General features: G+C 42.1%; 1 protein-coding gene across 7 annotated transcripts in view; it reads right to left on the bottom strand.

Annotated features, from left to right (window-relative positions):
- The window catches only part of BTBD1 (BTB domain containing 1), a 47,261-nt gene extending 33,333 nt beyond the window's left edge, over positions 1 to 13,928 (bottom strand). For 4 of the 7 annotated variants that reach the window (XM_060408764.1, XM_060408766.1, XM_027957101.2 and 1 more), the window contains exons 1-2: positions 13,450 to 13,928; positions 2,452 to 2,608 (exon numbers count right to left, since the gene is read on the bottom strand). In XM_060408764.1, the coding sequence (XP_060264747.1) occupies positions 2,452 to 2,608; positions 13,450 to 13,847 (555 nt within the window). In that variant the 5' untranslated portion in view covers positions 13,848 to 13,928. Of the gene's footprint in view, positions 1 to 990; positions 1,036 to 2,451; positions 2,609 to 13,449 lie in introns of all 7 variants that reach the window. The other 3 variants (XM_060408763.1, XM_060408765.1, XM_042242645.1) reach the window with 1 other exon arrangement.
- Between the last annotated feature and the right edge of the window lie 8,802 nt (positions 13,929 to 22,730).

Raw genomic sequence — 22,730 nt, 5'->3', positions numbered from 1 at the left:
TCAGACAACAAAGAATCATGAGTATCAACTTCTTTATTAGATTTTCATCACAAGTTCAAGTGGTAAAGAATCCACCTGCCAATGCAGGAGATGCAGGTTTGATTCCCCGGTCAGGAAGATACTCTGGAGAAGGAAATGGCAACCCACTCCAGTATTTTTGCCTGGGAAATCCCATGGACAGAGGAGCCTGGAGGGCTTCACTCCATGGGGTTGTAAAAGAGTTGGACATGACTTAGCAACTGAACAACAAATATCACTTGTTAGTTATATAATCTTTATTGAGTTATTTCACCTCTCTGTGCTTCTATATAAAAATTGGATAAGAAAATCTTCACTGAGGATAGCTACAACTCCTAAAGTTATTGTAAAGATTAAATGAATTAATGCATACAAAGTATTTAGAATGGGATCTGGCATATACTGAGTCACTCAATACATTTTGCAGTTATTATCAATATCACCATACTCTATTGGTTTGAGACCTTTTACCACTTGCTATCTTACATTACGTTAGATATTTACCTCTTTAAGCTTCTATTTCATCTTTGAAAGGGGGATGATAATAACAATAAATAACATCACAGCTTAAAGAAGGAGTAAATGTGATAATATATACAAATGGATTAGCCTGTGTCTGGTGTACAATACACACAGACATGGAGTTCTGTGATTACGTCCAAGAAGAGGTGACATCAGCATGTTCTTTCTTCTGTAACTATAAATACTCAATGACCAAAGATTTACAAAAAGACCTATCATCAATCACTTGTGACGTGACAGAGCGCACGCACAATGGCAAACAAGTCTGACTCCACCCAGCCTGCTGTGAGACTTTGGGCAGGGAGTTAACTAGTCAGGTTTTAGTTTTTTCATCTGGAAAATGAGAGGGTTAAGCTAAGGAATATCCATGATTATTTCCACTACTAGTATTCAGCAGGATTACATATTATCAGCTTAGACATTTCCCCCCCTCTCATTTTACTCTCTCACCTTTGTAAAGACCCTATCTCCAAGTAAGGTCACATTTTGAGGGTCCTGGGGATTAAAATTTCAACACGTAAGAATTCACTCCCTGGCACTGAGTTACAGACTAGCTTAGGATTTTTTTAAACAATTCGTAAAAGGGTATCATTACATTGTCTAAGAAGAAAAAAATCAATTTACTTATATCTCAAGTATGAAGCTCAGATTATAGGCATTTAACAAGTGCTAAATAGTGTATGTTGAGGACTGGTTAATTGTTCCATAAATGTGTTCAGTATGTAAACATTCAGGCTATACATATTACGACATGTGCACTTTTCTGTATTTATAGTATACACGTTGAAAACTTTCGTTAAGTATCAAAGAAAGAAAATTCTTAAATTTTAACTCCTCCAAAATATCATATGACATCCCTTACATGCAGAATCAAAAAAGAAATGATACAAAAAAAAAAAAAGAAATTATACAAATGAACTTACTTTCAAAACAGAAAGAGACTCACAGAAAGATTTAGAAAATGAACTCATGGTTGCCTGGGGGAAGGTACAATTAAGGACTCTGGAAAAGTCATGTACACACTGCTATAAATGGATAACCAACAAAAACCTATTATATAGCACATGGAACTCTGCTTAATGTTATGTGCCAGTGTGGATGGGAGGGGAGTTTGAGGGAGGATGCATACATGTATATCTACAGCTGAGCCCCTTCACTGCTCACCTGAAAGTATCACAACACTGTTAACTGGCTATACCCCAATACAAAATGTTTTTGATGTTCAAAAATAAAAATAAATTCTAAACCCTTCAGAAGTGGGTCACCAAGCTGACAGAATACAGTAAATCTTACAACTGCTCTGGACTTGAAATAATCAATGTTAATTTCGGACCCAACAAAAACAGAGCACTAAGGTCCAGAAAGCTTCATACTCTCAATCACAGCATAAACAACGCTGGACACAACTCTCAACTCCAATCCTAAACAGCTATGTAACTTTACAGAGATGAAACACCTTATTTACATAAGGTTTGGCTCAGACGGTAAAGAACCTGCCTGTGATGCCTGCAATGCAGGAAACCTGTGTTTGATCCTTGGGGTCAGGAAGATCCCCTGCAGAAGGGAATGGCAACGCACTCCAGTATCCTTGCCTGGAGTCCTTGCCTGGAGAATTCCACGGACAGAGGAGCCCAATGGGCTACAGTCTGTGGGGTCTCAAAGAGTCGGACACAACTGAGTGACTAACACTTTCTTTAGTTTCTTCACCTACAAAGATACATTAACTCTAATTTGTTTTTCTATTCTAAAATCACATGAACCTGATATATTTCTCTCAATGAAATCAGAAGATTTCATACGCTTTAAAAATAATGATCTTGGACTAATTCTCCAGGAAATATTAAATATTCATATACAGTTAAACCCAATTTTTAAAGTTAAAAGATACATACCTTAGCTATATCAACTTACCTGCGTAAGTAACATAAAGGCATTATCTGCCCTGAGATGTTTGGTGAGAAATTCCACACAATGCGCTTCCAAGGCTGGGACTGCATACTTCTTAGCCGTATAAAGAGTTGTCATAACTGTTTCTGGGCCGATTTGAACTTCATCTGAATACAGAAATCTGGGAAGCAAGTGGAAATTGCAGAGACCGTCAGGAGGGTTTTAGACAAGCAATCCATTGGAATTAAGTCTCTGAGGAATATTTGAAAAGATAATTAGCAAAGTGAAAAATAACTTGAAAAGCACATCAGACTTTCCAGGATTATTTGCACATACATCACCTCATTTTATTCTGACTCAATCCTGAGAGGTAGGCAGTCTCCATTTATAGAGGAGACTAAAGTTAAGTCTTCAAGCCAAATTTTTAAAGGCCTTTTAGCACTCCATAGCAGCTTTCTCTCTTCTTCATCAAAAAATTTTCACTTAAGCAAACTTACAGACAGCTTAAGTTCACATCTCTGAATGTCAAAACATCCATTTATTTCCTGATGATGGTATCTTCTTATTCTGGGCATCTTTTAACCTTTCCTTATTATCCCAGAATTAGTATTATGACCAAAGACTAGAGTACGGGGGTTCAGAAGAATAAAACAGTTTAATGATATCTTAAATGGCCCCATATTGCTATGCACTTTTGAGTATATAAGTCCAATTTTCTCTCGAAATACTACCAAACGAATACCACCTTACCTATCGCCTCAGGAGCTGATTCTACCTGTTACTAGATAAGTCAGATTCCTACAAGTGCACGTAGAGGATAAGAATCTCAGACAGGGCCTGGGCAGTTCCTGCTGAATTATACTGAAGCTACTGCATATTCATTTTAGTTCCTCTGCGGTTCCTCAGAAACCCTTGAGCTTACTGCCCAATGCTCAGTTACACTCAGAGCAGCTGGGGGTGCTAAAGAAATGAGGCATTGAGAACAAGTATTTTATTTTAGCAATACGAATTAAGACTTAGAACACTGGAAAGCCCACGAATATCTTTCAGAACACTATACAGTAGAGTGAGTGAGAAAGGAGGTTCTAGTTCACGTCCCTTCCCTCTGCTTTTCAATTGCTATATTCTGGTGGCCAGAATCACCGTCCAAGATCAAATTCTAGCTGGTTATATCCCCCAAGTTCCCACTTTAACCAAATGCTGGCATCCCTCTAATAAGATCATTATCCTTACAACTACTTCCACTGGAAGCTGTTCACCTCCATCCTTCCCTGGTGGCTCAGATGGTAAAGAATCTGCCTGCAATGCAGGACACCAGGGTTTGATCCCTGGGTCGGGAAGATCCCCTGGAGAAGGGAATGGCTACCCACTCCAGTATTCTTGCCTGGAGAATCCCATGGACAGAGAAGCCTGGTGGGCTACAGTCCATCGGCTCACAAAAAGTCAGACATGACTGAGCGACTCCCTTACAACTCAGGTACAAAAGTGAAGGTTGCTGTTTTTCAGGATTACACTGTTTTCAAACATTTTTCCAAAACCTTTCAAGCCAACCATCTGTATCACCCTCGTAATACTCACTTAACGATACGTGCCATTTAGTGATGAGTGCACGGAATTAAGAAAAACCTTAAGTCTCTTATAGTCAGGGGTAGGGGGATGAATAAAAAGAGGAGGGAAAATTAGCATTTGTTGAGTCTCTATCATGTGACAGACGCCAATTCATTTAATCCTCTCACAAGGAAGGGAGGTGCTGCTACCTGCGTTTTAAAGATGGGAAAACAAGCTGAAGAAACACAAGAGCTGTCTACCATAACACACCATTTCTGGGCTTCTGACTGCTTTCAGTGTTAGACTCTCAGACCAGTCAGGTGGGAGCCCTCTTAATTTGTCTGGACTCAAGAAGAGATCCCTTGAGTTTGAATCTGTTCTATCACTTGCTAGCTACATGACTTTAAACAAGTTATCATTGTGCTCCTCTCTGTTAAGAGATGTGAACAACAGTATCTTTTTCATAATGCTCTGGTGAGGATTAGTATCAGTTAAAATACACACAAATAGTAAACATTAGCTATTTATTTTTTATACCACTTCATTTTTTATCTCTGCTATTTTCCTCTGTATTTCACAAGATTTCAAGTGTTCCAGCCCTTCTATTTTTCCCCCAGCAATCATACAGTTAAATTTCTAAGAATTCTTGCTTCTTGAGTATTATTTTTTTTAACTTCACAGTACCATGTCTCATTTTTAAGGATGCGAAAAATGTTCTCAGTCTCCAAGTTTTAAAAGTTCCTTTCTGTTCCCTGAACTACCTACTTCCTCGAAGACCAGCTGTTCTTGGTCTTTATCATTCATATTCTGACTTTCCTTATACGTCAAAAGTTTAATGATTATCTCCAGTGACCATTCCAGTAGCTGGTGTGTTTTCTTTGCTGTTGTGTAAGTAGGACTGCTTTCCAGCTAAAACCTTCTCCAAAATGGAGAGGTGGGTGGGGAGCTGTGTATGTGGGAGGCTCGTTGACTGACACCTTACCTGAGAGTGGGAAAGCAGCCTTTAGGTCAGATACCACACCTCCTCCACCCCCTTTCAATGCCATTACCCTGAATTCCCTAAGATAAGCCAGCATCCTAGTTCTCCCCAGGTGGTTTGTCTAGTTTATGTAAAGAGGAGTCTATCAGCTATTGCGGAGGCGGGCAGGGGCGGGGGGGTGGTGGTGGTGTACAATGGTCAGCATACAAGAGCTAGTTGAGGGGATGACCTTCTCATTTCACCTTGCTCACCACCACCTCTCAACCTAGAGCCATGCTGGGGCTCAGCCAGGAAGGACAGCCCCCATCTCCATCACAGCTCCTCCTCCTCTGGATTCTGGGCTCCAGTCACTTCACTTCATTATCAACACACTTCCAACTGCCTTGTCCCTTTTCTACACTGGCTTCCAACCTCTCTCCCTTTTTTGTCTTCACTGTAATGGGTTTATTTCTTCTGTATTTCTCTATATAGTCATTTTAACTGGAACAGACAGAAGGCTAACAGCATGCTCAATTCCCTTCTTAAATGAGAAACCGATTAAGTTTTTAAGGAAGAGATAGGAAGAAGTCTTCATATACGTCTTAGTTTGTTTTCAGGCAAAAATTACTAGTTATAAACTATAGAGCTGAGATGCGGGGCCTTTATTACCACTGTTTGAATAGATTCAAGCATATGGTTCTGTAACAATCTATAATTGGTGTCCTTGACAAAAAGAGCTGGAAAAGATTCCCACAAGAACTTCTACTTGAGATCCAAAACATGAAAAGAGGGTAGGAAGAACATTCCAGGAACCAAAGAATTGTGTTTTTAGACTATACTATATGGCCCACGGGGCTTCATTGGTGGCTCAGTGGTAAAGAACCTGCCTGCAATGCAGGAGACCTGGGTTTGATCCAGAGGTCGGGAAGATTCCCTGGAGAAGGAAATGGCAAGGCACTTCAGTATTCTTGCCTGGAAAATCCCATAGACAGAGGAGCCTGGTGGGCTGCAGTCCACGGGGTCGCACAGAGTTGGACACAACTGAGTCACTAACATACGGTCCACAACTCCATTCAAGTTGCCTTTCATGACCCAGATAACCACAATGGTGTGATCAATCACCTAGAGCCAGACATCCTGGAATGCAAAGTCAAGTGGGCCTTAGAAAGCATCACTATGAACAAAGCTAGTGAAGGTGATGGAATTTCAGTTGAGCTATTTCAAATCCTATAAGATGATGCTGTTAAAGTGCTGCACTCAATATGCCAAATTTGGAAAACTAAGCAGTGGCCACAGGACTAGAAAAGGTCCGTTTTCATTCCAATTCCAAAGAAAGGCAACGCCAAAGAATGCTCAAACTACCGCACAATTGCACTCATTTCATACGCTAGCAAAGTACTGCTCAAAATTCTCCAAGCCAGGCTTCAGCAGTACGTGAACCGTGAACTGAACTTCCAGATGTTCAAGCTGGATTTAGAAAAGGCAGAGGAACCAGAGATCAAATTGCCAACATCCACTGGATCATTGAAAAAGCAAGAGAGTTCCAGAAAAACAACTTCTGCTTTATTGACTCTGCCAAGGCCTCTGACTGTGTGGATCACAACAAAGTACGGAAAATTCTGAAAGAGATGGGAATACCAGACCACCTTACTTGCCTCCTGAGAAATCTGTATGCAGGTCAAGAAGCAACGGTTAGAACTGGACATGAACAACAGACTGGTTCCAAATCGGGAAAGGAGTACATCAAGGCTGTATACTGTCACTCTGTTTATTTCACTTATATGCAGAGTACATCATGCAAAATGCCGGGCTGGATGAAGCACAAGCTGGAATCAAGATTGCAGGGAGGAATATCAATAACCTCAGATAAGCAGATGACACCACCCTTATGGCAGAAAGCAAAGAACTAAAGAGCCTGATGAAAGTGAAAGAGCAGAGTAGAAATGCTGGCTTAAAATTCAACATCCGGTCCCATCACTTCATGGGAAATAGACAGGGAAATAGTGAGAGACTTTTATTTTGGGGGGCTTCAAAATCACGGCAGATGGTGACTGTAGCCATGAAATTAAAAGATGCTTGCTCCTTAAAAGAAAAGCTATGACCAACCTAGAGAGCATATTAAAAAGCAGAGACATTACTTCGCCAACAAAGGTCCATCTAGTCAAAGCTATGGTTTTTCCAGTAGTCATGTATGGATGTGAGAGTTGGGACTATAAAGAAAGCTGAGTGCCAAAGAATTGATGCTTTTGAACTGTGATGTTGAAGAAGACTCTTGAGAGTCCCTTGAACTGCAAGGACATCCAACCAGTCCATCCTAAAGGAAATCAGTCCTGAATATTCACTGGAAGGACTGATGCTGAAGCTCCAATACTTTGGCCACCTGATGCAAAGAACTGACTCATTGGAAAAGACCCTGATGCTGGGGAAAGACTGAGGGCAGGAGAAGAAGGGGATGACAGGATGAGATGGTTGGATGGCATCACCGACTCACTGGACATGAATTTGGGTAAACTCCAGGAATTGTGATGGACAGGGAAGCCTGGCGTGATGCAGTCCATGGGGTCACAAAGAGTCGGATGTGACTGAGCGACTGAACTGAACTGAAACTATACCTTGGTAATACACCTTTGGCTTGAATATATTTAAGAAACATCTATATTTATACCTAAAGATGTAGATTAAGGACACTATTCATCTCAGTAATGCCTTCTTTATGATGGGACGGCATCAGGAATTTTTTTTAACTGATCTTAGTATCAGATACGAGCTGTGCATCTCTTAAGCAGTTGGCCTGTTTTTAATCTGACAAACACTATGAACTGTAACTGACTGGCCAGCTTTCCCTTTTAGTAACAGTTGCTAAAATGATCAAAATTAAGTCTGTAGAGTATGCATAGCATGCATTTTTATATTAGCTTCATCTTGACTGCTTTATTTCTTACCTCTGTGTTTCTTGTTAGACATTTTAAATTGTTTTTGGAGCAATGAAAGTTATAAATAAATACCAGACTATAAACTGTAAGAAAGGGAACTCTGTGTTTTTTATATTTTTTCCCATATCTTTCCTACAGCACCAGGCTCAGTTTGGGCACCTGGCAAAGATTTAATAAATACACGTTAGCCAACTACACAGCTCAGTACAAGTTTCTAGCTATTGATAGGGAAACCATTTTCATTTCTAGTAAGAAAAAAGGCTACTTAAAAATCCAAGAATCACCTTGATTCATATTTTACATACATGTTTTCCCCACATTTTATTTAATTACTAACACTTCTGCAATTCAAAAAACTCTGTAAGCCAATATTTACAAATTATAACTTAAACATAATATTACCACAGTACTTTGCATTTTAAAATTAATGTTTCTAATACACTATCTCTAAGAACCAGAGCACAGAGAAATAATTACAGGTCATCAAACTATTTCTGATTTTTTCCTGAAGATGAACAGCTTTCCAAAATATAAAACTCAGGTTACATTTAATCCAATTTAAAAATTAAACGACTAAGGTACAAACTTCATTGTAAATTAGAAAAATCATAAGATTATGTACAGGAAACTGTGTCACTACTGATTCATTCATTTTACTCAAAAACATTTACTGAGGGCTATATAATAATAGACAGGTCCTAGAAATACAAACACAGACAACACTGCCCATAAAAAGCTCATGGTTTGGTAATAGAATGATTAAAAAGTAATGTCATAATTATAACAGCATTATACATTATATATGATTTGATAACTATCTCTAAAGATGGCCCTAATAAATCATGCTTTCTATGATCCAGACCTTTACACAGAGCTGTCCCATAATGAATCTGGGCTCGTCCTGTTTGATTCCCTTTAATCAACAGAACGTGGCAGAAGTAACACTATGCCAGCCTGGGGCCTAAACTCTGAGGATGCAGAAGCTCCTACCTTTGTGCTTTCAGGATCCATGGCCTGCTGCTTGCCAGGAAGTCAGGCTAACCTTGCAAAGATCAGCTGGAGGAGCTTTGGAGAGAGAGAGGCTCAGCCAAACCATAATCTGAATCAAACCCCCCGATGACACTTGCCCCAACTGCTATCAGACTGACTGCATGGGAGACCTGAAGAATATGCTAGAAGAACCTCTCACACAGCTGTGAGAGATAATAAGACTATGTTTAAGCCACTAAGTGTTGGAGTTGCTTGTTCTACAGCAACAGATAAAAAACCTGATATAAGACATTACATGAGGCAGCAAATCTGCTGGCAGCGATGTTTCATAAAGAGATAAAGCCTCAAGTATATCTGAAGGGTAATTATTAAGTCTGTAAACCTTCTAGGCAGACAAAGACGTATAAAGGCAAGGAGGCACTAGAAGGCAAGTATTAAAATAAGAAAAAGACCATCAGCAGAACTGGGGTACTCATTAGATGAAGAGGAAGAGGAAGAGATATCAAATCATAAAGGTCTTGCATATCGGTTAAAATGTTTAAATGCATCCCATACGCAAAAAGAAGTCATTAAGAGATTCAGGGGAGTCCTGTAATAATGTCTAGATATCAGAGAGATAACTTTGTTAACAGCGTGAAGAATGAAACGAGCTGAGTCTAAAGGCAGTGTGATCTGTTTGGAGCAATACAAAAAAAAAAATTGAGAGAATTGAGCAGAACCTTTAAGATTGGTCCAAACAGGATGAGAAACAAATGGAACATAATGGAACCAAACTACAGCCTGGAGCCAAGCCCACCTGAGTCATCCCCAACTGACCCACATAACAAGAATATTCAGAGGAAGAATACACGATTGCTTTTCTAAGCCCCTGATTTTTGGGGTGCTTTATAGCATTGTTATGACAAAAGCTGCCTGAGACAGGACATATGAAGTATGCCTGCCTCAAAGACTGTTCTGAAATTTGGGTTCACACAAGGTGCTCAGGAACATCAGTAAGGAGAACATGGCAAGCACTCAGTAAGTGTTAAGATATTTTTATTGTTGACAGTCCATCTGCATGTGTACTAAATAGACACTCATTTGTGATTGTCCAGTTGGAAACGGGGTTTGGGTTGAGCACAAGTTTCATGGTACTGCTGGGGCAGTATGTAGCGCCTCAGGTTAATGGGAGAAAGGAAGACAACAGTTGTCGCCTGCTCCTTTTACTCCTTCCACAGTCTAATCTCCAAACAACTGCCAGGAGTTTTTAAACCAGATCATAGCAACCCCTGATTCCATGGAGAGACAAACTTGGCGGGCTATGCAGTCCTGGTGGGGCCACAAAGAATTGGACACTACTGGGTGACTAACACTCACTTTTCCTATCAACTCCCTGTTCAAAACCCTTCAAAGGATTCCCACTATAGACAGGGGAATCCAAGTCTTTCCATGGGCTCTACAGCTGTGCACAATCCTGGCCAGCCTATCTTGTTGACCTCATCTTCTACCACTTTCCCCCTTATTCTATCTGTTCAGATCACACTGGTTTACTCTTGCAGTTTGTCTAACAGGAGAAATTTTGGGCCTTAAACACGTTTTTCTTGAGATGAATGGTCCTTCTCCCACAAGTTGATCATCTTTCCTTAAAACACTTATTTGTACTTGACATTTTGTCTTTGTTTCTCCCTACTAGATGATTAACTCTGTGAGGGTAGGGACTTCCTCTTGTTCACTGCTATATCCGATATCTGAAACAGTACAAGGAAGGCAGTGTTTCTCAAATGAACAACTAAGAACATCACTTAAAGGTCTGGCAGATCAAAATGAGCAGTTTCTTAAAGTGCTTCAAACTCAAGTTCAAAAGCCTTTAAGTAATGTTTAATTCAAGTTGTAAACATAAAAGTATGCCCAGGCTAACCTGCTTTTCAACCTCAGTAAGTACCATGACACATCTTTTTGTCACACAATAATAGGTAAATATAGCATCTTTGCTTCACAACCAGCCAATAACCTAAGTTTAAAAATCAGTCCAGAGATCACTTTCAGAATAAAACAATGACTAGAGCCTGAAGAAGTATAAATACCATGACCACACTGAAACTAGAAAAATTTCAAGGACTCAGATGAATCCACTTATTTTCTATTCGTGGGAAACAACAAACTGATTAACAGTTTCAGTGAAAACATGAAACCAGCATTTTCTCTCTACATTCTTATCCTAGCAATCTCTGTATTTTTTAAGAGAAAAAGTTACCCAACAATATTTAGATCAGTGGCTCTCAAACGTAGCCAATATCAGATTCAGGGAAAGAATTAAATACACTCTCAAGGTCCCACTGGCAAACATTACAATACTGTGAGGAGGAAGGAAGAGAATTAAAAATGTAACAGGTGATTACAATGAAGGTGAACCAACAATTCATTAAAAAGTACTTCCAATTTAGAAAACCCAAAGAAGTAAAACCAATGCTCCCAGTCAACTTCAAACCAAATCCCAAAATGATCTAGATATTAGCTTTTGAGTTGTTTTTCCTTTTATAAATGTAATTGAACTAAATTACAAAACAGATGAGAAACAAATGAAAAACAAGTCAACACCATCTTGCCACTCCAACACAACTTTGGTTAGCATTTAGGTATATTTCCTCTCTCCCTTTCTCTAAGTATATCTTTGCTGTTTCTTTTCTGAGTTTTTAACTACTGTGAGCAATGTTTCAAATGCTAATTATACACATTTTTTTTCATAATAATGTTATTATCTAGTCTTCATGACTATCATACTTAGCAGCTGCACTCCTGCTAAGCCACTTTAGTCAACTCTCTGCAACCCTATGGACCGCAGCCCACCAAACTCCTCTGTCCATGGGATTCTCCAGGCAAGAACACTGGAGTGGGTTTCAGTGCCCTGCTTAGCAGCTGCACCACGTGCCATCAGATGGACCTATCACTGGTAAAACCATTCCCTCTGCTACACTACTTCCTCACTACTATAAATAGTCCCCCTTAAATATTTTTGTGTGGAACATTTTCAGTACTTGACTACTTCCTACCTGTGGGGAAAATAATCTACAATGCCCAACTGTTTTCCTACCACCTTTGTTGGAAAGGTCTTGCCAGATGTTACCTTCACCAAAACACACACACACACACACACACACACACACACAAAACCTGGAGGGTTTGTAAGAAGAGGAAAAGTACTATACTTTTAATTTGCACTTCTTTAATTGTTAATGAGGTTAAACACTGGCTGCTAATTATACTTTTTCTTCCCTAAATGATCTATCCTGTCCTTTATTCATTTTTTAATGGGATTTTGGTATTACTTTCTACCTGTGTTAACTTTGTATTCCATTTCCTACTGATCTCACTGAGCTGTGAGCCTTTGTGGAGAACTTATCTGTTCCCTGACCTACCTGTTATGCCTCAGTACCATCCAAGCCTGTTGTTTTAACAATACATTCTATTCAGGCAGCTAAAACCATCTCATAATGGAACACACATGGTCTCTGGTATGGGCTGGCTCTATTACCTCCATCAAGTTACTTGACTTCTCTGGGCCTCAGTCTCATTATCAAAACTGTATAAAATAATACTTCAGTTCAGTTCAGTTCAGTTGCTCAGTCGTGTCCGAGTCTTTGCGACCCCGTGAATGGCAGCACGCCAGACCTCCCTGTCCATCACCAACTCCTGGAGTTCACTCAAACACGTCCATCGAGTCGGCGATGCCATCCAGCCATCTCATCCTCTGTCGTCCCCTTCTCCTCCTGCCCCCAATCCCTCCCAGCATCAGGGTCTTTTCCAATGAGTCAACTCTTCGCATGAGGTGGCCAAGGTACTGGAGTTTCACTTTAGCATCATTCCTTCCAAAGAATACCCAGGACTGATCTCCTTTAGAATGGACTGGATGGATGTCCTTGCAGTCCAAGGGACTCTCAAGAGTCTTCTCCAACACCACAGTTCAAAAGCATCAATTCTTCGGCCCTCAGCTTTCTTCACAATACTTACACCTTCCTAAATGGACTTTTGTGAATAACCAGGTAATAATGCCAGACTATTAGCTCCCTCCATTAAATAATATTAATCAGAAGTCAATCTTCTATCCTCACATAATCAAAAAGCCAATTCTAACACTGATAGGAAGATTTTTTTTTTAGCAAACATAATCTTGTCTGCTGGAATGCAAGCTAGCTAGAACCAAACTTACTTGTTTAGGTGTTTACTTTCCTGGGTCATGACAACTAATATTAATGGAAAAGGAGTAACAATTTACAAAATAATGAAATTAAAAGGTCATCGGTCTTCCAAGACTCCGCAACTACCCCTCTCCCCCAACAAAAACCTAAAACGTCGCAAATAGGCCATCAGGGCGATCTGACCCAAACTCTGTTCTCATCACGTCCCTAATTCCCTAAAATCCCTGCTACTGGAAACGGGAAAACGCAGGGTCCTGGGCCCCAGACACTAGTGTTTACCCTAACGACAGGCAGGCAGCCGTCCCGGCTGACGAATGTCGGTTTCGACCTCCCCGAGCATCACCGACGCGGGAAGAAACTGAGGCCGGGGGGTAAAGCAGGGCCTCGCCCAAAGTCACGGCTGGGCGGCCGCGCTCACCTCAGCAGCGCCAGGAAGGCGGCGGGCTCCACGTCGGGCAGCTCGATCTCGGCCGACGTCGTGGCCATGCCGCCGTTGAACATGGCGTCGAAGACGGCGCTGCCGGCCGCCAGTACGAAGCGGTGGGCCGGGATGCGCTGCGGGCCCCCGGCAGCGCCGCCGCCGCGGCCCTTGCCCAGCACGAAGCGCACATCGCTCAGGAGCTCCGAGTTGAAGAGGAAGGCGAAACGCTCTTTCAGCGACGCCTTGGTCGCCTGCCAGTTGTACAGCGGCTCCCGCTTCAGGGGGAGCAAGGGCCCTAGCGAGGAAGTCGACGGCGCCGGCGGCCCCGCGGCGCCCGGCTCCGCTTCAGCCCCCGGGACCTGCTCGCCTGTAACTGCTGGTCCGAGCGAGGCCATCCTCCAGCGGCGCGGCTCCGCGGGCTAGAAAGAGCGGTGCTGCCGCCCAACCGCCATCGCCGAGGCTGGCACCGCCTCCCTACCTTCCGGGAAAGGCGCTTCCGGAAGCCGCGCGCCTCCGCCGGCCCCTCCCCGAGCTGTCCGGCGCGCGTCCCCGCGCGGAGGCGCGTCCCCGCCGCGGGGCCGGAGGTGGGAGTTGTACCGGGCCTGAAACGCTGGCCCCTTCCTTCCTTTAGGCCCCTCCTCACCAACTGCAGCGCCTCCCACTTGTATCCAGGGCGAGTGCCTAGGTTCTCCTTCTGGGAGTTTCAGGTCTGGAAGAAGAGGGGGCGGAGGGCATGGCCAGGAAAGGTCGTGAGAGGGCAGAAGGTGATTTCACGTGGCCCCCTCCTCAGGAATCCTCAAAGTCACCCCTCCAGAGGGGCACTGTTCCTGTGGTAATACTGGGAGCAAGCGTGGAGCCCTTCTACGTCTAACAGCCTCCCCCTATCCTCCTCCCTCTTTTGCCTCTATTTTTGGTATCTATATAGATCAGGGATTCTTTTTTCTTTCCTTTTCTTCTTCTTTTAAAAATGTGTTTGAATTACCCAAAATTGACCGTATTCTAAATCTCAAAAAACAAAACTCCTCAAAGTTACCTAAGTAAATTAGGGCTCCCCTGGTGGCTCGTGGTAAAGAATCTGTCTGCAATGCAGGAGACCCAGGTTCGATCCCTGGGTCGGGAAGATCCCTTGCAGAAGGGAATGCAAGTATTCTTACCTGGGAAATGCCATGGACAGAGGAGTCTGGCAGGGCTACAGTCCACAGGGTCGCAAAGAGTCAGGACTGAGCAACTGACACTTGTATCTGGTAAAGGACAATAAAATCATAATAGAAAAAATAAAGACACTGCACTATTAAAGCTTGTGGAATGTGGTGGAAAATTGAGTGCAAAGAATAGCCAAAAGCACTTCTTGGCCAAACTGAAAATAAAAATAAGTGAATTTGAGGATTCTGGGAAGATAGCAGAGTTTGGATCACCAGGAGTCTGTCTTCCTACGTAAACAATTTCACTAGTAGAATCTGTTTGCTGTACTTATTTTAGAGCTCTGGACTCTGTTGAAGGCTGGTAACTTCTAGGGGAAGACTTGGAAAGCAAATTGCTGTTGATTTTGATCAGCTTCAGCTCTTTGCACAGTAGCAGCTACATGTCCTCCACCACCAGCCACATGGTAGTACACACCTCTGCCGCCTACAAATGGCACTTGCCATCTACCTCTGCAAGGATCAAATCATGAGCCACTGCAGCTGCTGATGTTCAACACCCCCTGAAAGGAGTTCAGGGTGGAGATCAGGAATGAGGCCTTCTGTGCTCTGGGAGAAACTGGCCAAACAGGTCTTCACATAGATATTTTCAGGAGATGATTTTATGACCCCAATCCTTGCCTCTCCTTTTATCTAGAAAAGCACTAAAATCCTTCATGGTGACGTCTGCTCCTCGTGACTATCAGTAACCTTCTGCAAAATATATGTCCTTGATTGCATGTATTCCTCCCTTCACCAAAATCACATCTATATTGACTGTCCCTCCACTGCCCCCCCACCCCCCACCATGCCTCTTTGGAGCAGTTTCTCAAAGCTCTCTGAAATGCTGTCTCCCAGGCTGTAGCTCTCATTTTGCCCCAAATAAAACAATTCACAACTCTCACACTGTGGATTTTTTTTTCAGTCGACAGCTTGTAGGAGCCAAGGAGGGCAAAAAGGCACCTATCCTCCAAATATTGGGGATCTGTACTCAAGAGGATTTCTGCTTCTGAACACAAAGGCACAGACAAAGAGGGTGAGCTATTGTTGTTGGGGTACCTCTCTCCACTGCTGCAGGATGCTTAAGCTGAAGTGACTTCCAGGGGTTTTAAAGGACCAGCACCCTTCCCTACCCCTCCTTCATTTTCCCTTTTTCCCTTTTGTGGAACCAGATAGTAAAGACTAGTGTATTAAAAAGCAACTATACACATGGGAAAAATTAGAGTGACCATACATGCCCAGGGAACGGCAGAGAAAATGCCTGAGAAGACCTTACGTTTACGTCTCAGGCAGGTCCTTGGCAAAGAGATAGATTTTAAAACAATCAATGCAGGAGACACAGGTTTGATCCCTGCTCCGGGAAGGTTCCACATGCCACAGGGAAGTTAGGCCCAGGTGTGACAACTGCTGAAGCCCAAGTATCTAGAGCCCACGCTCCACAACAATAGAAACCACAGCAATGAGAAGCTTGCACACCGCAACTAGAGAGTATCCCCCACTTGTCTCAGCTAGAGAAAGACTGCTTGCAGCAACAAAGACCCAGTGCAGGCAAAAATAAAATCAATCAATAAAATTAATAAAAAATTACTTAAAAAAATAGAAAACCCTGGGGGAAAGGAGAATCTGATTTCCAAAGTCACCATATTACTAGACTCGAACGTCCAATGTTCAACAACAACAAAATCACAAGTCATACAAAGAAATAAATGTTTGTTTGACCCATGCAAACAAAAAAATAAATCAGTAGAAAGAAACCACTTCTACAAAAGACCTAATGGCAAATATACTAGACTGACTTTAAAACAACTATTTTAAAGATGGTCAAAGAACTTAAGAAAATATGGATAAAATCAAGAAAATGATGTGTGAACAAAATGCAAGTATCAATAAAGAGATAGGAAACCTGGAAAGAAACCAAAAGAAATTCCAGAGCAGAAAAGTACAACTCAAATAAAAAATTCACTAAAAGAATTTAAAGGTACATTTGAGCAAGCAGAAAAAAAAAAGAATCAGCAAACTTTAAGATAAGACAACAGAAATTATCAAGCAGAGAACAGAAATCAAAAAGCTTGAAGAAAAGCAGAGAAAAGAAAAGCAAACACCCTAAGGGAACTAGGGACTTGTCTGGCAGCTCAGATGGTAAAGAATCTGCCTGCAATGCAGGGCACCTTGGTTTGATCTCTGGGTTGGGAAGATTCCCTGGAGAAGGAAATGGCAACCCACTCCAGTATCCTTGCCTGGAGAGACCCATGGACAGAGGAGCCTGGAAGGCTACAGTCCATGGGGTCGCAAAAAGTCAGACACTACTGAGCGACTAACACTTTCACTTTAAGAGAACTATGGCGCCTCATTGACTTCTCTGGTGGCTCAGACGGTAAAGCATCTGCCTGCAGTACAGGAGACCTAGGTTCGATCCCTGGGTTGGGAAGATCCCCTGGAGAAGGAAATGGCAACTGACTCCAGTACTCTTGCCTGGAAAATTCCATGGACTGAGGAGCCTGGTAGGCTACAGTCCATGGGATCTCAAAAAGAGTCGGACATGACTGAGCGACTTCACTTTCACTTTCACTTTCATGGCCCCTCATTAAACAGACAATGTTGTGGGATTCCTAAAGGGAGAAAAGAGAGCAAAAGGGGCAGAGAGAACACTTGAAGAAATAATAGCTGAAAACTTAGGAAGCAAAAACTGAAAGAATTGAAGGGAGAAATAGATGGCTTTCCAGTAATAGTTGGAGCCATCAATATCCCACTCACAGTAACGGACAGAGCAACCAGACAGAAGATAAGTAAGGAAATAGAGGACTTAACATAATAAACCAACTAGATCTGACAGACATATACAGAACACTTCATTCGACAATAGCAGCATGCACATTCTTCCCAGGTGCATGTGGACTATGTCTTCTCTGACCACAGAGAGATGCAGTTAGAAGTTAATAACAAAGGGAAAACTGGGAAATTCATAAAATTGTGGAAACTAAGCAACATACTTTTAAAATATTTATTTTTATTTTTTAAATTTACTTGGCTGCACAGGGTCTTAGTTGCAAAATTCGGGATCTAGTTTCCTGACTAGGAATCAAACCCAGGCCCCTTGCATTGGGAGTTCAGAGTCTTGGCCACTGGACCACCAGGGAAGACCCAGATATTCTCACTAAATTATTTATAACAGAGAATTCTTGCTAAGACTGAGTTAGGCAGGCCAAAGACAGGCCTGGGACCACAGCTGAGGCACAGTTGAGAAGCAGGCTCAGAGGAGCCTGACTGAGTTTGGTCAAAAAGACTTTGTCAGCAGTAAATAATAAATATTGCAGATAAGACTTGAGGAACTAGGGTCCTAAAGAGAAGGGAAGCACATGAGATTTACTCCTGCTTTTTCCCTGAGGGTATTTTCTAATTTATTGCTTGTTTCTTAAGCAGAAACATCTTTCCCAGTGACTCAGACGATAAAGAATCTGCCTGCAATGTTGGAGACCCAGGTTCAATCCCTGGATCCAGAAGATTTCCTGGAGAAGGAAATGGCAACCCACTCCAGTATTCTTGCCTGGAGAATTCCATGGACAGAGGAACCTGGAGGGCTATAGTCCATGGCGTTGCAAAGAGTTAGACACAACTGGGAGACTAACACTTTCACTTTCTTAAGCAGAAAGAATTCAAGAGACAGACTATGAAACTGCCAAAGTTGGAGCAGAGTCCTCGAAAAGAGGGAACTGTGAAGATTTTCCCTTCCTAACAGGGAACCCCAAAATTGTCATATAAATTAACTTCATGCTATTGGATAATTTCTAAGTTGTGCATGTACAAGGAGAAACAATAGCAGCTGAGAGAATAGAGATAAGTAGAGGCTTCACATGTGCTACAGTGTTAGGGAGACAGAAGTTTTAGTTCAAGCTCCACTAAAATGAAAGAGTCTTAGTAATTAGATTGAGATCTCATAAGGACATGCCCTAGAAGAAAGGGTTACATGCTAGCAATATGAAAAAAATTAGCTAGTGTAAAATCAGTCTTTTGACAGGGTCAAGGTGATATGTAGGAGCTGCTGCAAGGAAATTCAATTCTATTTGAAGAAGGATATGCCTGGAGAATCCCAGGGACAGGGGAGCCTGGTGGGCTGCCATCTATGGGGTCACACAGAGTTGGACACGGCTGAAGCAACTTAGCAGCAGCAGCAGCAGCGGCAGCATACCATCCAGTCAACATTTTTTTCCTACAATGTTGTCAGGAAAAAAATGAAAATTATGAGGCATGTTAAAAAACAGAGAGAGAGAAGGAGAAAGAAGAGACAACAGAAATCAGTTTTATGGATGATCAAGTTCTATGGACAACAGAATCAGTTCTATGGATAAATCCAATCAGTTCTATTGGATTTATCAGACAAGGACTGTGAAATAGCTATGATTACTATGTTGAGGAAAACAGAAGATGGAGAAGAATTTCACCAGAAAGTTAGAATCCATGAAAAAAGAGTCAGAGATTCTTGATCGGAAAGGCACTATAACAAATTGTGTTTAACAGCAAAACAGATGACTAGTATAACTAGAAAGCAAGTCAGTAGAAGATGTACAAATTGAAACAGAGAGGAAAAAGGACAGAAAATACAGAAAAGAGTATGTGTCTATTAATCATCTGAGACAGAATGAAAAAATGGACTATTACAAGGAGAATGAGAATGAGGCAGAACAGTATTTAGAGAAATTCTGGCTGGAAATTTCCCAGAGGTACTGTCCCAAGAAAACCAGGTGGAGATGCATAATTTTTTTAGACCTAGCCTCAAAAGTCATGCAAATGAAGGGCCATATCCATTATATTCAACCGATTACAAATGATTCGCTAAGACCAGTCCAAATTCAAGGAGGGGGCACACATACTCTTCCTTTATGGAGTAGTATCAAAGAATTCATGGGCATATTTTAAAACCACCACCCTACTAATGGACCTATTTGTAGGGCGGGAATAGTGATGCAAATATAGGGAATGGACATGTGGGCACAGCGGCTGAAGGAGAGGGTGGGACAAACAGAGAGAGTAGCATTGATGTATACACACAACTGTGTGTACCAGGGCTTCCCAGGCGACTCAATGGCTAACAATCTGTCTGCCAACACAGGAGACGCAAGAGATGTGAGTCCGATCCCCTGGAGTAGGAAGCGGCACCCTACTCCACTATTCTTGCCTAGAAAATTTCATGGACAGAGGAGCCTGCCAGGCTACAGTCGCTGGAGCTGCAAAGAGTCAGACGTAACTGAGTGACTGACCACACTAGGAAGCTGCTGCATAGCACAGGAGCTCAGCTTGGTGCTCTGTGATGATCTAGAGGGGTGGGATGGGGGGGAGGGGGACGCAAGAGAGAGCGGATATATGTATACTTAAAGCTCATTCACATTGCTGTACAGCAGAAACTATCACCAAGTTGTAAAGCAATTACACTTCAATTAAAAAGAAAACAAACCACCACCCTACTAAAACTAAACATACCTATATCCTATGACTTAGCCATTCCACTCCTAGGTATATATCCAACAGAAACTAGTACTTATGCCTACCAAAAGAAGTACATGAATGTGCATAGCTGCTTTATTCATAATAAATGAAAAAATGATGACCAGTACTAGAATGGATAAATGGTGGTATATTTCTACAATGGATGAAAAAGAACAAACCCAAATACTGAAATAATACGAATTTCATGTTGAGCAGAAGAAGCCAGACACAAACAATATATCATGATTCTAATTATATCAAACTTCACCATAGCAAAACTAATGTGGTGCTAGTGGTCAGAATAGCACTTAAGCTTTGGGAGGGTTGTTGAACGGAAGGGTGCATGAGGGAACCTTGTAGGGTAACAGAAATGTTATGTATACAGTGGTAGTTACATGGGTGTTGTTCTGGCTCTTTATTACTGTGTAACAAACCTGTCCAAAACCTAGTGGCTTAAAACAACAATTATTGGGGTCTTCCCTGGTGACTCAGTAATAAAGAATCTACCTGCCAATGCAGGAGACAAGGGTTTGATACCTTGTTTGGGAAGATCCCACATGCGGTGGAGCAACTAAGCCCACGTGTCACAACTATGAAGCCTGTGCTCTAGAGCCTGGAAGCCACAACTACTGAGCTCATATGGTGCAACTACTGAAGCCTGTGTGCCCTAAAGCCCATGCTCTGCAACAAGAGAAGCCATGGCAATGAGAAGCCTGTGTACCTCAACCAGAGAAAAGCCTGAGCAGCAGTGAAGACCCAGCACAGCCCCCATTTTAAAAACAAATAGCATTTTTTGAAAAATGAGTTATGAAGCTGAAATAATACAAAATCTAGTAGGCACTATAGTATATAGCAAAAGACAATGTGACAGTGTATTGTCCAATGTTGGCCTTGATCTCTCTCTACTTTAGTCTCCTTTCAATTCAGTTCAGTTCAGTCGCTCAGTCGTGTCTGACTCTTTGTGACACCATAAATTGCAGCACCCCAGGCCTCCCTGTCCATCACCAGCTCCTGGAATTTACTCAGACTCATGTCTATCAAGTTGGTGATGCCATCCAGCTATCTCATCCTCTGTCATCCCCTTCTCCTCATGCCCCCAATCCCTCCCAGCATCAGAGACTTTTCCAATGAGTCAACTCTTTGCATCAGGTGGCCAAAGTATTGGAGTTTCAGCCTCAGCATCAGTCCTTCCAATGAACACCCAGGACTGATCTCCTTTAGGATGGACTGGTTGGATCTCCTTGCAGTCCAAGGGACTCTCAAGAGTCTTCTCCAACATCATAGTTCAAAAGCATCAATTCTTTGGTGCTCAGCTTTCTTTATTGTCCAACTCTCACATCCATACATGACTACTGGAAAAACCATAGCCTTGACTAGATGGACGTTTGTTGGCAAAGTAATGTCTCTGCTTTTTAATATGCTCTCTAGGTTGGTCATAACTTTTCTTCCAAGGAATAAGCGTCTTTTAATTTCATGGCTGCAATCACCATCTGCAGTGATTGTGGAGCCCAGACAAATAAAGTCAGCCACTGTTTCCACTGTTTCCCCATCTATTTGCCATGAAGTGATGGGACCAGATGCCATGATCTAAGTTTTCTGAATGTTGAACTTTAGGCCAACTTTTTCACTCTCCTCTTTCACTTTCATCAAGAGGCTTTTTAGTTTCTCTTCACTTTCTGCCATAAGGGTGGTGTCATTTGCATATCTGAGGTTATTGATATTTCTCCCAGAAATCTTGATTCTAGCTTGTGCTTCCTCCAGCCAGCATTTCTCATGATGTACTCTGCATAGAAGTTAAATAAGCAGGGTGACAATATACAGCCTTGACGTACTCCTTTTCCTATTTGGAACCAGTCTGTTGTTCCATGTCCAGTTCTAACTGTTGCTTCCTGACCTGCATATAGGTTTCTCAAGAGGCAGGTCAGGTGGTCTGATATGCCCATCTCTTTCAGATTTTTTTCACAGTTTCTTGTGATCCACACAGTCAAAGGCTTTGGCATAGTCAATAAAGCAGAAAGAGATGTTTTTCTGGAACTCTCTTGCTTTTTCCATGATCCAGCGGATGTTGGGAATTCGATCTCTGGTTCCTCTGCCTTTTCTAAATCCAGCTTGAACATCTGGAAGTTCATGGTTCACGTATTGCTGAAGCCTGGCTTGGAGAATTTTGAGCATTACTTTACTAGCGTGTGAGATGAGTGCAATTGTGCAGTAGTTTGAGCATTCTTTGGCATTGCCTTTCTTTGGAATTGGAATGAAAACTGACCTTTTCCAGTCCTATGGCCACTGCTGAGGTTTCCAAATGTGCTGGCATATTGAGTGCAGCACTTTCACACCATCATCTTTCAGGATTTGAAACAGCTCAACTGGAATTCCATCACCTCCACTAGCTTTGTTCGTAGTGATGCTTCCTAAGGCCCACTTGACTTCACATTCCAGGATGTCTGGCTCTAGGTGAGTGATCATACCATCATGATTATCTGGGTCGTGAAGATCTTTTTGTATAGTTCTTCTGTGTGTTCTTGCCACCTCTTCTTAATATCTTCTGATTCTGTTAGGTCTGTACCATTTCTGTCCTTTATTGAGCCCATCTTTGCATGAAATGTTCCCTTGGTATCTCTG

Source organism: Ovis aries, unplaced genomic scaffold, assembly GCF_016772045.2.
Source record: "Ovis aries strain OAR_USU_Benz2616 breed Rambouillet unplaced genomic scaffold, ARS-UI_Ramb_v3.0 scaffold_85, whole genome shotgun sequence".
Taxonomy (NCBI): domain Eukaryota; kingdom Metazoa; phylum Chordata; class Mammalia; order Artiodactyla; family Bovidae; genus Ovis; species Ovis aries.
This window is presented reverse-complemented; position numbering and strand designations above follow the sequence as displayed.